Source organism: Echinops telfairi, unplaced genomic scaffold (assembly GCF_000313985.2).
Source record: "Echinops telfairi isolate 266 unplaced genomic scaffold, ASM31398v2 ScPeMD7_53;HRSCAF=182, whole genome shotgun sequence".
Classification (NCBI taxonomy): Eukaryota; Metazoa; Chordata; class Mammalia; order Afrosoricida; family Tenrecidae; genus Echinops; species Echinops telfairi.
Genome location: NW_022103951.1, coordinates 2,606,287 through 2,621,307, shown reverse-complemented (window position 1 = coordinate 2,621,307; position 15,021 = coordinate 2,606,287). Strand labels below are relative to the sequence as shown.

The window sequence follows — 15,021 nt, the reverse complement described above, 5'->3', positions numbered from 1 at the left end:
GGGGGGGGGGGTGCCCAGTTCATGTAATGCCACCCAAACTCATTATGGTAGACGGACTTGCTGCTTCCAGAAATTAACAAGACTCCGCCCCATTCACCCAAACTGAAATATGCAGGTCTTGTGGGGTAGAACAATTTTAATTCATATCTAACTACCCTTCATCTCCACATGTTGATGAAGTCAGTCCTGTCATGGTAAGCCAAGATTTTCTGGGCATCTGAATCTGTTTCTTTAATACGCTGTGCATAAATTCCACTAATTAGGACTGGCACAAGCTACTACTGTTAGCACAATGGAGCCTTGTTGGTGTAGTGGGTTGTGTTGGGCTTAACTTCAAGGTTGGCAGTTTGAACCCTCCAGTCGCTCTCTCAGAGACAGATGAGGCTTTCTGCTCCCATAAAGACTGACACCCTCAGAAACCCACAAGGGCAGTTCTACTCTGTTCTGTAGGGTCACTATGAGTCAGCATTGACTCACTGGCAGTAGGTTTGCTTTGATTGGTATAACACCAGTCTAAGGACTGCAGGTCACACCAAGGACACAGACCGTGGCCCTCTTTACTCTTAATCATCCTGAATCCCTTCAGTTCATTGAGAGTTGAAGTCGGAATACTATTGCTTGTCTAACCTTCTTGACTAGTTTAGAAACATAAATTGGATCATGTCTCAAGCTCAAGGAGAAAGGCAATAATGGGAAACATGAAACAGTCTCCCTTGGTGGTAATGTTCGTCTCTCCCTCTCCAGAGAAGAGTGGAATAATTTCCCTTACGAGTTTTTAAATGTCATTTTAAATTGTCAGACAGCAAATACGTGAGAGTCAGCCTGGGCTGACTTGGAAGCATTAACAACATGAGATTTTAAAATTATAAAGGTATTTTCTGGAAAAAGAAAAATTGCACGTCTTACCTCCCACCAGTAAGTAGCTGTTGGGGAAGAGTGTCTTTGCTTGCATAAGTGCCCTGGCATGGCCGGAGTGGAAGAGGTCAAATATTCCATCCGCGTATACTCTCACAGGTCTGTCAGCTATGGAAGAAAGAAAACCTTGTCAACAGAGCAGCCGAAAAAGGAGTCCAGGTTACCTGATTCTTCCATCAGTATAGCACCGTCAGAGAGTTTACCTGGATAAGACACAGTCTCTACATCCTATCAGTTTCGTATTAGTTCGTGAAACTAATTTTTAAAAGAGGTTCTTTTGGGAACATCAAAAGAGAGCAAAACAAAAGTAAAATAGAACGAGAACGCACACTTTTAGCCAATAAAAAAGACAAAGAGAGCACTATGGAGTTTCCTGAGCCAGGAGAGTCACGGTGATCAGGGATTAAAGAAAGGGTCAGCAGAGACAGTCCAGCAGGGATATCAAGGCAGTGATAACTGAGGAACTCAATGGAGAAGACAAATGGCTTCATCCTTGAGTCTGTATGTGCTGAATGAAGACCACCACCACCCCCGCCCCCCGGCTCCTGCCCTAGCTCCTGCACAGTGGTGTGCTAGAATCAGCTCACACTCACACCAAAGCCTGTTGGGTGCCTTTCTTCCCAACTCCAAGACACATGGGGTAGCCTGAAATCAGCCATCATAGAAACATTTAGACCACGGAACTTGGCAAATGCTACAAATTGGGACTCATTTCTCCTCCGACAACTGGTTAATTCACCATTTACCAGTCAACTATTATGGAAAGGTCCCTCCCTAACCTCTTTGGTATCATAAGAGACAGGGGATATATGCCCCAAGGAAGGAAAGGCAGGTTCGAAAGTTGCATGTTAGGGTCACGTTAAGGGTCAAGAATGTCGAGAGCACAGCAGACATTTTCACAGTGGCGTATGGTCTTCTGGGCAGCACCATTCCATAAGGAAGAGGGCAACACTTCGCCAAGAGATCGCCCTGGAAACTGTAGGACAGCAGTCTGGCTGACGCAGACCCAAGGCAGGGGGAGAGATCAGTGTGAGTGGAGAAACTCCATGATCCTAGTGGGTGAAACAAGTCAGAGAATTCTTTTTAACTTAGAGGGGAAGAGGCGGGCTGCAGCTCTATAGTACCCTCGTCCTCACAGTCTGGATGGTGCCTGCTACATTTGTTGGAAATTGCTATACATTTCACCAACTTTTATTCTTACCTCTTTCCGAATGATCAAAGAAAGCAAGTGAAAATTCGAGGACAGACTTCAAAAAGGGATGGATGATAGAAGAAATGATTAGTTTCTCAAATCCTAGTGCTTTTGCCTTAAGCATCCCTGCCACCTCTTCTCCATGGTTACAAACAACACGGAGACTGGTTCTTGCATGGAGAAGAAGGAAGGAGACATAAGTGGGCACGGTAGTGTTCTTCAAAAAGGAATATGCAAGCTACCAGTCAAACGTGGTGAACTGAACACACAGATTTAGCTCTGCCTCCTCCCAAAAATTGCAGGAAGAGTTCACAGGGTGTCATCCTCCAAGAGCAGAGAAAACCAGCAAGGCAATGTCCATGGATGAGAGCTGTCAACATGTTGGCAAAGTTGACTATCGCGGAGTGCCTGCAGGGAACAAGAATCAGGGGTGGGGAAGGGGATTGCTAGTTTTCTTTATAAACCTGAGAGCCCTGTGAGTTTTTTAAACCACAGGTATATCTTATATTGGTTTTATAAAAATACATTTTAAAAAAGAAATAAATTGGTACCAGCTTCTGCTGAATGATCTTCCAGGATTAGGTTTTAAATTGTGAGTATTTCTTGATACAGTACAACCTTGTTAATGTAGAACATAAGGAAAAAAAGCAATGTTATATTAAGAGATTCAGATTGTACAGTGTTTCTAATAAATAAAATTTCTCTAACAATAAAAAAACCCTGGAGACTTTAAGTCAGATAGGGAATTGCAATTATTTCCAATTATACACCATTTTGAACCAACAAAATTGCCTTCACAAGATTATACTGTATTCTAACTAAGGTACAGTAAATAGAAAATGCTCTCAAATAACAAACTGGCTGATGAGGAATCCTTGGTTTTAATTCTCTTATTCAATTTGAATTCAATTGAAGAAAATTTTTTTAAGATATAAACTGTAGGGGAAAGCAGATGGCAGTTTTATAGAACTTTTTGTTATTGATTCAGAGGTGAGCAACAGAAATGAATTCAAGAAGCAGGGAGAAAAGTAAGGAACGATGGCATAATTACTGAGAAAAGGACCATGTAGTAAAGCATTGAAGAGTATTTGTGGAGTTGATTTTGCAATAAGCTCACTTTTAAAAATTGCAGTGTGTCAGCAATTTCCAGACTGGGGAGGGGGTGGTGGAGAAAAAGGACCCAGTGTCTTCAACAAATAAACTTCAAGGAAAAAGAGAGATGGAAGAGAGACAGACAGATTTTTAGAAAGATTAAAACATATGTAACCAATTGTAGGCATTATTTGGATTTGGGTTTGAACAAACTATAAAAATATGATGACATAAGACAATTGGGAATTAGAATACTGGAGTTTGAGTATATCAAAGAATTGATGTTACTTTGGGAGGGAAATATGTTTAAAAGAGCAGTCCTTATTGTTTTAGACATATTTGCAAAAATACTTATGGCTGGAATGAAAGGAAATCTAGGACTTTGTTTCAAATAATTCAGACAGAAAAAAGCAGATGGAGGTAGAAATGGAGCAAGACTGACTATGGGTTAGTGGTTATTGGAAGTTGGGCAACAGATAACATTACATGGTTCCACATTTGTATATATTTGAAATTGCCCATAATACATTTTTTAAGGGAATGTGGTTTTTTTATTGTTTATATGTTTATGTGTTTTGATCTCTTATTTGAGATCTACTCTGGGAACCATTGGCCTGTGAAATTGGAGGTTTGGCAATGATCAGCGCATGGCAATTCTATTGCTAAGGTAGAGGTGTTCCAGGCCTCCTGGAATTCACACCTTTATGTAATCCCTTCCCTGTGAGTGCCCTTCTAACCAACAATATGGAAGGGTGATGGATGTGATTCTCTTGATTACTTCACATCAGTCCCTTAATTACTTTACATTATGTAAGACTCCCTCTTTCTAACACACTCATTCTTTCTGCCTTTGAAGGAGCAAGCTGCCATGTGCTGAAAAGGCGTATGGAGGGGTCATGTGACCAGGAGCTGGAGGTGGCCTCTGGCAGACAGCCAGTACGAAACCGGGTCCCTTTTGCTACTCTAAGGAAACAGATCTGCCAACAGATGAGTTAGTTTGGAAGCGGCTCCATCACCAGTCACATGTCAAGACCAAATGAAGCCCTGGGTGGTGTCTTAATTGCAGCTTTGTGAGATCTTAAACAGACGACTCTGCTAAGGCAGGTTAGACTCCTGACTCGTGGAAATGGTATAATTAATGTGTGTTGCTTAAAGCCACTAAGTCTATAGTCATTTCTCATGTAACCCAGAAAACTAATACAACTGCATTATAATTTTTCATCCCACAAGTTATATGTTAAAAAAAAAACATTTCAAGTACATTTCTGCTTATCTTAAATGAACAGCAGAAGGCAAGGTTAGATAAATGCATGACTACAAACCACACACTGACTGCCAAGTTTCTAATCATTTAAATATATGATACATTATACAGAATACCAAAATGTTGTGGAATATTTGCTTGAAGATCATGGATATGAATAATGACCATGGTACCAGTATTATGGGAGAGATTTGGTTATGTTAGATTCCTGGAATTTACATTCCATATTTGTATAGGATACTCGCATGTATAAGAAAGTAGAAACAATGCGTGCAGGCAACCTAGGAGGGCATTGGGCCAGATGTTATGTTCTTGGGTAGACACTACAAATACGTTTCTACTGTCAATGAAACACGCCATGTACTAAACACCATGATGACCTTGGACTCATGGGTTGTGGCTCCTGGTGGAACTGTATTTGCATAGACTCCTGATACCCACAGTGTCCAGAGAGACATGTCATTGGAAAAACTGATGATGTTATAAGTGTATTCACCTTATACCCAAGGGGGATGATTGACAATGATTTACTTTTCTGTCTTGATGGAATTTTTGTTTTCCTGCCTTTCGTTTGCTTGTTTTTGTTTGTCTCTTGTTTTCTGCAAGTTGGTTTGTTGCTATTGTTGGGGTAGTTGGTCTTATGGGGTTTTGAATTTGTCATAATACGACTGCTAAAACAAACCTGAGTCATACATATCCCAAGGACAAGCAGATGGATTCTTGGTCTCCACTGAACTCGAGCCCCAATCCAAGAAGAGTTAGTTCTGATAACATGGCCCTACTTGATACTCATCTTCATGAACTGATCACTGACGATAACGGTGCTACAGCAAAGTGTGATGAAGAAAGTAGATGGTACCCGGCTATCGATTGGAATAGTGTCTGGGGACTTAAAGGTTTGTATTCAAACAAGCAGGCATCTAAGCAAGGAGTCAACTAAGTCCACATGGAAGAAGCACACCAGCTTGTGTGATCCAAAGATGACAATTTAAAAATTCAAATAAGGCAAAGGGAAAACTATCAGAGTCTAAATTGCAAACACCCAATTTGCAGAAGGCTATGGAGGGCAGTGGGAGCCCAAAACCCATCTGTAGAAGATCTAGCCTGATTAAGCTGCTGGCAGTTCCCCCACGAGATTCTTTTAGGCACGAGCATTTCTTGCCTGTTCCATGACAAAAATTTCTTCCCTGGCCCTTTTAAATATGTACTGTGGTCTTTTCTCTATTACCCACTATTATTTTATCCATACCACTTTATTTTTGTCTGTTTTGACTGCTTCTGTTGGGTTTTCCAGTTTGTGAAGCACAGAAGGAATAGAGGCACAGAGATAAGAACTAATGCAAGGGTTTACAGGGGAGGGGGGTGAGGGTGGGAGTTAGGGAGGGTTGGGGGTTGCTGGAGCAAACAATGTATGTGGGAGGGGGAACAATCTCTAGACCTGATGGTGATTATGCAACTCATTTTCAAAGACATTTAGCGGGAAGGGAGGGGCAGAAAGTGTTCTGACATTGATTGTGGTAATGATTGTACAACTCTTCTTGATCTGATTGAATGATTGAATTGTGTGATATGTGGATTAAGTGCCAATGAAACTGTTAAAAAAAGAAAATGGAATTATGACGGGGCTACCTCACATCTCACAAATACAACTATAATATATGCTTATTTCACATCTCATATACAGATAATATACACAAAATACCTTAAATGGATCACAGATCAAGATGCAAGATTTAAAACTATTTTTTTAAATCTCAGAAAATTTTTGTGATGTTGACTTTGACAAAAGTTTTTTAAACAGGACCTCAAAATGATATAGAGCAAGAATAATTGGTAAATTGAACTTTACTAAAAATGTAAAATGTTTGCTCTTAAGAAGACATCTTTACACAAATGAAACGATGGGTCACAGACTATGAGAAATTATTTGCAAAGCATATATGTAATATAGGATCAATATCTAGAATGTTTTTAAAACAATAAGAATTACAACAATTAAAACTTGGGAAAACAACAGACATATCACCAAAATATAATATTTGAATGGCAAATAGACAACTGAAAAGATGGTCACAAGGAAAATGCCAATTAAAACCACAGAGAGATACCATTTCATAATCATTAGAATGACAAGGTATTTTTCATGTAAAAGGATATACCAAGTGTTGGTGAGGCTGCAGAACAGTGGGCAGTACCACCCACTTGGGTAGAGGCCAACTCTACTCTGACGAGACAACTCTTCCCCAGTCATATTTTAAGTGCCTTCAAACACGAGGGGTTCATCCTCCGGCACTGTATCAGACAACGTTCTGCTGGTAGTCATACGCTCTTCAGGGAATAGAAGTGGACGACCTATTCCTTCTTCCTAGTCTATTCCTAGTCTAACCCTAACCCCCACCCCCCACCCCCAGGAGGCTACAAAAGCAGATGCCCACACTTTATCCTGGATTATGGGCCACAGTACAAGTTTTTCATTACCAGAGGAGCTCTGAGTACTTTGGTTTTCTGAAAAGGAGGCAGTAGGCCAAATCAGTCTGGGAACTTATGAGAACAATAACCTCTGATACGTTACTGGTGGGAATGTAAAATAGGACAATCATTTTGGAAAACAGTTTGCCAGTTGGTTTAAAAATTTAAGATACCCCACTGTATGACCAGACAGGAACCATGATGAACGTTCAGTGGTTCGAACCCACCATTCACTTCACAAGAGAAAAATGAGGCTGCTTGTTTCCATGAAGATTTAGAACTTACAGGTTAAGGTCTATTCTGTCCTACAGGACAGCTAAGAGTCAGAGTTGACTCAATAGCAGTGGGTTTGGGCTTTTTGTTTGGTTGGGGAATGATTAGACAGGATGCAATCACCAATTTATTGTATCTGAATTTGCATTATTGTAGGGTGTGTTTTCATGGTGTTTCTCGGTATTTGCTTCATAGTTAGGCAACAATGAAAGGATGATTGTTCCTCTTTGACTGTAATAATTAGCAACCTACATCTCAGCAATGCCTTAAAAGTTCACACAATTTACAAAGTATGTATGGTATTTCACTTAATATTTACATCAGCTCCATAGGGCAGAGAAGGGAAAACGATCTTAAATGTCCACTTTATAGAAGGGTAAATAAAAGCTCAGGGAACTTAAGTAGCTTACCCAGTGCAATATAACCAATTCATGCTGAAGTGTGAGTGTAAAACGAAATTCTTTGATACATGTTTTATCACTCTTTTTTCTACCTCGTGTTCCTTCTTTAAAAAAAACGTATAATGGTATAGATTCATTTCTAAAAGAAGAGACTATTAGTAAATGCTCATTGATTATGGCAACTAGTGCCATGGTTTGTATACAGTTACCAATGTTTAAGAAAAGGGGCATAAAAATTAACTTTTAAAAAGTTCTATTTATCTATAAGGTTTGTATAGTCTTATATAAACCTTATAGTTACAGTCAACTTGTAGCTGAGAAAGACTATCTGGGGAAGATTGCAACATTAAGAGTGGAGAAGACTCATGAACAACCTATGCTATGCAGATAGCACAACCTTGCTTGCAGAAAGGAAAGAGAATTTGAAGATTTACTGAGGAACATCAATGACTACAGCCTTCAGTATTGATTACAAGTTAGCATAAGGAAAAGAAAAATCTGACCCCAAACCCATCTGTAGACAATTGGATATCTTCTCACAAAAGGGTCACAAGGAAGGGATGACTCAGCCAGGATGCAGTATAGCACCGATGAAACACACAATATTCCTCTAGTTCTTTAATGCTTCCTTCCCCCCACTATCTTGACCACAGCTGTACCTTACAAATCCGGCTGAACCAGAGCATTTACACTGGTACAAATAAGAGCTCTCAACCCCTCAGGAGCAGAAATGGGAGTAGCCATACCAAGAGGGTAAGGAGAAGGTTGGGGAGGAAGGGAGAACTGATCGCAATGATTGACCCCCCTCCTCATGGGGGATGAACCACAGCTGTACCTTACAAATCCGGCTGAACCAGAGCATTTACACTGGTACAAATAAGAGCTCTCAACCCCTTAGGAGCAGAAATGGGAGTAGCCATACCAAGAGGGTAGGGGGAAGGTTGGAGGAGAAGGGGGAGAAAAGAAGGAACTAATCACAATGATTGACGTATAACAACAACACCCCCCCCACCACCGCCGCTGCCAAAGGGGAAGAACAGCAGAAATGTGGGTGAAGGGAGATGGTGGTCAGTGTAAGATTTGAAAATAACAATAATTTATAATGTATCAAGGGTTCACGAGGGTGGGAGGGTGGGGGATAGGACAGACAAAAGAATTGCTGATACCAAGGGCTCAAACAGAAAGCAAATGTTTAGAAAATGATGATGGCAACCTATGTACAAATGTGCTTGATACAATGGATACATGAATTGTTATAAGAGCTGTAAGGTAAGAGCCCCCAATAAAAGGATTTATAAAAACAAACAAACAGAAAAATCCTCACAGCTGAACCAGTAAGTAGTAGAATGATAAATGGAGAAAAGATTACAATTGTCAAGGACTTAATTTTACTTAGATACATAATCTACTCTCATGCAAGCACTCACACACTCTTACTCACTGACCTCAAGTCCTTTCTGACTCGCAGCGACACTATAAGCAGCTGTCACCAAGGGCTCAAGTAGAAAGAAAAAGTTTTGAGAAGGATGATGGCAACATGTATACAAACGTGCTTGATACAATGGATAGATAGATGGATTGTGATAAGAGCTGTCAGAGCACCCAATAAAATGATTTCAAACAAACAAATAAAAAACCCCAAAAAACCTTCTTACTCATAAAATGTATTTATACTTGAGCCAGTTGGCAGGTGATTTTTATTATCAACAACCACAAAGAATCTTGTAAAAAATAGTCTAGTTCTAGTTCAGAAAGAAAGGAAGATCCATGTAAAGAATCAGAGTTGTAGTAAATAAGGTTTATATAAAAGAGTAGAAATGGCCCCTTTGGGTTTCTAGAACTATGACTCTTTCTGAAAGCAGCAGGCCCCGTCTTTCTCCCTCGGAGCTGCTCGTGGGTTGGAACTGCTACAATCAAAAGGCGCGTTCCATTGAGCACCTCTTGAAAGTGTTAAAAAACTAAGATCTCACTTTGAGGATGAAGGTGCACCTGATCCAAGCCATGGAAAGGACACCAAAGAAAAAGTGATGCTATAGAATTATGGTATTGGCAAAGAATAGTAAATATACCAAGAACTGCCAGAAAGAGGAACAAATTGGTCTTGGAAGATGTATAGTCAGAATGCTCCCTAGAAGGAAAGATAGTAAAATTTCATTTCACATATTTTAGACATGGTATCAGCAGGGACCAATCTCTGGAGGACACCATGCTTGGCAAAATGGAGGGTCAGCAAAAAAGAGGGAGATGCTCAACAAAATGGGCTGATGGAGTGGCTTCAGAAATGGGCTCAACTATAGCGGCACCCAGGGTTGCTGTGAGTTTGAACACACTCGTGGGCCCCTAACAACAACAATAACTTACAGCCAGTGAGTGATACTGTTGGTGACATGTTTTCTTCTTTAAGTGAGTTAAATGTACACTTTTCAAGTGATTACATTTTAAAGAATATTATTAAGTATATTGGAGTATAGTGTCACAGAAATACAGCAAAAGTCATTAACATGACTCTTGAAAAGCTACATTTGGGAACTTCATATTCTGGAAGCAGAATAAGAGTTTTCCCATTTGAGAAAGAAAATAGGAAATCAGAAAAGAGTATCACTTTAAGAAAAAAGTTAGCCTTAATTCAAGGAAACCTACCCACCCACTGACTTCACAGGTAAAGACCTGGTGTTCTGCTCCTATAAAGATTACAGCCTGGGAAAGCCTATAGGGCAATTCTACTAAGTTACATGGAGTTATTACACATTGGAATCAACTCACTAGCACAAGCACTTACCAACAACAAAACAACAACAACAACAACAACAACAACATCAATCATCACTTGGACTTTCCCTTCATCTCAACACTGAGGGCGATTTTCTCTGTCTCAAAATATATATGCCACCTTGAGGATTCTTTTCTCTTCAACTGGCCTTGCTGGGGCAAGATCAAAGGTGCAGTTTCCATTGTTTTTTGCTCTATTCTGGTCTTGCTCTTGAGGTTTCAGCACCACTGTGACCTAACAAACAAGGTCAAAGAGCTAAGGCCAGTGAGCAGAACTCGTTTTTTTGTCTCTTTTAGGATATATGCCCCAACTGAGGACAGACTTAAGTTTATGAAACATATCATATTTAAGATTAAGTCTTAAAATAGGTAATGAAGGCAATCGTGACATTTCATAAGCATATTTCTTATTATTTACTTCAAGGAGTAATGATGGTGTAGTGCTGCTAACCATACAATGAGTCAGCGGTGCTCAACCTGTGGGTCATGACCCCTTTGGGGGTCGAATGACCCTTTCACAGGGGTAGCCCGATTCATAACAGTAACAAAATGACAGTAATGAAGTATCAACGAAAATAATTTTATGGTTGGGGGTCACCACAACATGAGGAACTGTGTTAAAGGGTCGCTGACTTAAGAAGGTTGAGAACCACTGCCATGAGTGGTTCTAAGCCACCAGCTGCAACTCAGGAGAAAGATGAGGCTGTCTACTTCTGTAAAACTTCACAGTTTCAGAAATCCACAGGGAGCAGAGCAGTTCTACTCTTTCCTATGGGATTGTTATGAGTTGGAATTGACTTGATGGCAGTGAGTTGAAAGTTTTATGGTGTCTGTTTTGGTATAAATTACATTCATTATTTCTCTTTCTTTCTGGTCTTTCACATAATAATAATAATAATAGTAATTATTATTGTTATTCTAAAACAACTCAGTATAACTTCTGATTTTGGAGACAGCAGCTCATTCTCTGTAAGTCCTTTGAAGTGACTAGACAAAATGCTTCTTGCCATTTTTGAACCTAAATCCAACTCAAATTTCATTTGCTTGATACTAGTCTTACCATTTTGCTCCTTTTTTTCCTATTTAAAGTTCCTTCCCTGGTATTATTCCTGGGCTACTCCATCAAAGTTTACTCTTGCATATAACCTCACAATTAATGTAGTAATACTCTTTCACCCTTTGTCTCCCTTTCTCCTGACACAATGAGGAGTATCATGAGGCATGCACGCTAAGTCTAGTGTATAAAGACACAAAATAGTCAAGTACAAAAGTAAAAATATTATATGATTTCACTAATGTGAAGCACATTGAATAGGGAAAAAAAGTAGAGAGATTAGAATCCAATAGAGATTACCAGGAGTGGGAGGAACAGGGGACAGGTAAGAGTTGTTTTGGTAGCAGTGAATGTTTGTTTATGAGGATGGAAACTTTGGTGGTGGCTATTGGGAGATGATTGCACAACATGATTGATTTAGTTGATTTTATTGAATAGTACACATGAAAAATGTTGAGTTGGAAAAAGGTGTGTTCTTTATATTTTTACAATAAAAAAGAAAAATAGAAGGAAGAAAGAGAAAGGAGCAAACAGGAAATAACTTGAAATATGACAGAACCATATCTAAATTTATGAGAGCAAGCACTAAGAATTTATTGGAGCCATAAATGATGCTCCATTTAAATGAAAAGTGGATAGGCCCACATAGTCTTACTTCAGTTAATTTCCCTTCAGTTAATTCCCAGAATCCCTTTTTAAAATAATGTTACTCTAGGAGTTTTAGCTCCTGTTTTATTTGATATCTTTGAGACAAATAATGAAATGTAAGTTTTTAAAGTGAGTACAAATAGAAGATTTGGAGGCCAAGGGGGGTTACTTATATCATCTCTCCAAAAGCTGACAATGCTGCCACTAAAATGGAACAGAGATCTATATAAACCTTAGCTACGTGAACTGATGTGTGGATTGATTTGGAGATTGCACTTAACTGTGAGCCTTCACCTAAAAGTAATCAGGTCTTATGATGTAGCCCTGCTCAATATTTGCCCTCAGGAAGGGCTCTGCGAAAGCGAAGCGTGGTGAAGCAATCAGATGGTGCCCGGCTATCAGAAAGAATAGCAAGTGGCATCTTAAAAACTTGTTTTCAGACAAGCAGCCATGTAAGTTAGATGTCAGTGATGTCCACACGAAAGAAGCACACCAGTGTGCGTGAACCAAGGATTGGAAGTAATAAAATCCAAAATCAGAGGAGAGAATTATATTAGAGCTTAAATTCTGAGTGCCCAGCACGCAGAAAACTACGGATGACAGTGAAGGCCCTAAATCCATTTGCAGCATTCCCACAGAGATTAAGCCTCCATTGAATTCCCTCAGACCACTGACCAAGGATGTGAACAGCCTAGACCTCAGACAGGAGACATCAGCAAGTAAACTCATACAATCTAGTTAGGTTAAACTGTAACATCTTATCATTTGTTTTCTCTTTTGACCCATTTTTAATTTGCTCTAGGTTTTACGATCTTAGGCTTTCTTTTGGATTAAGGTTTTTCTTGTGTTTTATTTTGTTCTTGTTGAGGTGGGGGTTGTATAATTTTCTGTACATGAATTCCAGGATCAGCATGGGAGGTTGGTGGTGGGGGAAAACAAACCAACCTCACTGCCATAGAGTGGATGCGAACTCACAGCAATCTATAGGACAGGGTAGAACTGGCCTTGTGAGTTTCTGGAGACTGTAACTTTTTTTTCAAGTCATTTTATTAGGACATAATCCAGGCATCATACCGTTCAATGCAGTCACATCAAGCAGTGTTATACAATAGCTACCACAATTATTTTCAAAACATTTTCTACTTTCTTGTACTCCTTGATATCAGCTCCCCATTATCCCTCAACCTGAGACTGTGACTTTTGGGGGGGCACGGGCGAAACTTGGGAACGAAGAGACTGTAACTTTTTATGGGAGTAGAAAGTCTCATCTTTCTCCCACGGAGAAGCTGGTAGTTTTGAACTGCTGACCTAACAGAAGCTCAACTGATAACCACTGTGCCCTCAGGGTTTCTCTAGGGGAGCGAGGGAGCTAATAATAATGAATGCAAAATGAAGAAAATGTTCAAAAATTGATTGTGGTGATGATTGCACTACTCTTTAATATAATCAAACCATTGAATTATATGGTACGTGACTTGTATACCAATAAAACTTTAAAACTTTTTGAAGGCCAAAAGTTCTGATTTTCATTCTGTGCCTTTGCTAAAGGCACCCTATAAGCATTAAATACCATATATACTCGTTATAAGCCGAGTTTTTCAGCACATTTTAATGCAGTTTTTGTGGTAAAATTAGGTGCCTCGGCTGATATTTAGGTCGGCTTATACTTGTGTATGTACGGTATCTTTTATTTCACTGAGAAATAGTTCCAAAAATCAACAAAAATCTTCTGTAGCAGCATTCAAGGGAGCTTTATAGAAACTCAACAATCTGTGGACAAGGTTAAGATGAAGGTCTATTAGTGGCCTTCACAGATACTTATCTTTCTAGAAACCTTAGATCCACTGCCATTGAGTCAATTCCAATTCATAGTGGCCCTATATATAGGGTTTCGGAGACGATAAATCTTTATGAAAGGAAGGCCTTATTTTTATGCCATTCTCGCTGTAATTCTTCAAAAGCAAGGCACCTACAAACAGCACTATTGCCAATGCATGTCAGTAGATTATTTTGTTCGGCATATAACTGTAATCTTGAAAACCATTATAAACACCAAATTTGGGCCTATTTTGTCTTCTTATTATAATGACTAATCCAACAAAACAAAACAAAACCATCGGGTCAAAGTAGTCATTTACTACTTTTGAAAATTATCAACTCTTTCAAAAAAATAAATAAATAAGTCTTTCAATGAAATAATGTTTCTCTTATTTCATAATAGTTGTCAACGTACATTGTTTCAAAAACATTTATCTAAGCTTTTCTATATAAACAGTACAATTCTCCAACAATTATGATGTTTACATAATTTCCCTGACACTTTCTCTAACCATTGCCAACCTCTACTCTTGTTCTACAGTCACTCTCAGTGTGGTCCCCAGACCAGGAACACTATTGAAAACTCATCCAAAATGCACATTCTCAAGTTTCTGAATCAGAACCTCTGGGGTGGTGCCAAGCAATTTGTGTTTTAACAAGTCTCCCTGTGACAAAGCATGCTAAAGTCTGAGACCCATGTCTCTAATAAAACAACAGTTACCAGAATAGGGTCGAAAGCCAATATTCTCTTCCAGGTAGTCAAAGAACCAACTTCCTGTCATGTCCTCCCACTGATAGAATTTATAAGCAAAGAACTGTGCTCCACAGTATTTTCATGTTTCTGACCTTTCAGAAGCAGATCAGTGGACTTCTCTAGAGTCATCTCTGGGTGGGTTCAAATTGTCAGCATTTCCACTAGAAGCTGACTATTTTACTATTCGTGCCACACAGTAGCCAATAATATTGTACTGAATGTCCTTGGATTTGCATCTTTGCACCATTGTTGAAGTTTATTTATAGAATAAGTTTCGAGCAGGAGGCAAAATGGTTTGCGTATTTTTACAGTTAACATATTGTGCCAAATTGCCCTCTAAAGGGATCATTTTGCCTTATCACCCCCTACCAC

At 39.3% G+C, this 15,021-nt stretch overlaps 1 protein-coding gene across 3 annotated transcripts in view; it reads right to left on the bottom strand.

Moving 5' to 3' along the window:
* The window catches only part of PCYT1B (phosphate cytidylyltransferase 1B, choline), a 112,041-nt gene that overhangs the window by 36,639 nt on the left and 60,381 nt on the right, over positions 1–15,021 (bottom strand). For all 3 annotated transcript variants that reach the window (XM_045290715.1, XM_045290714.1, XM_045290713.1), the window contains exon 3: positions 907–1,023. In XM_045290715.1, the coding sequence (XP_045146650.1) occupies positions 907–1,023 (117 nt within the window). The remainder of the gene's footprint in view (positions 1–906; positions 1,024–15,021) is intronic.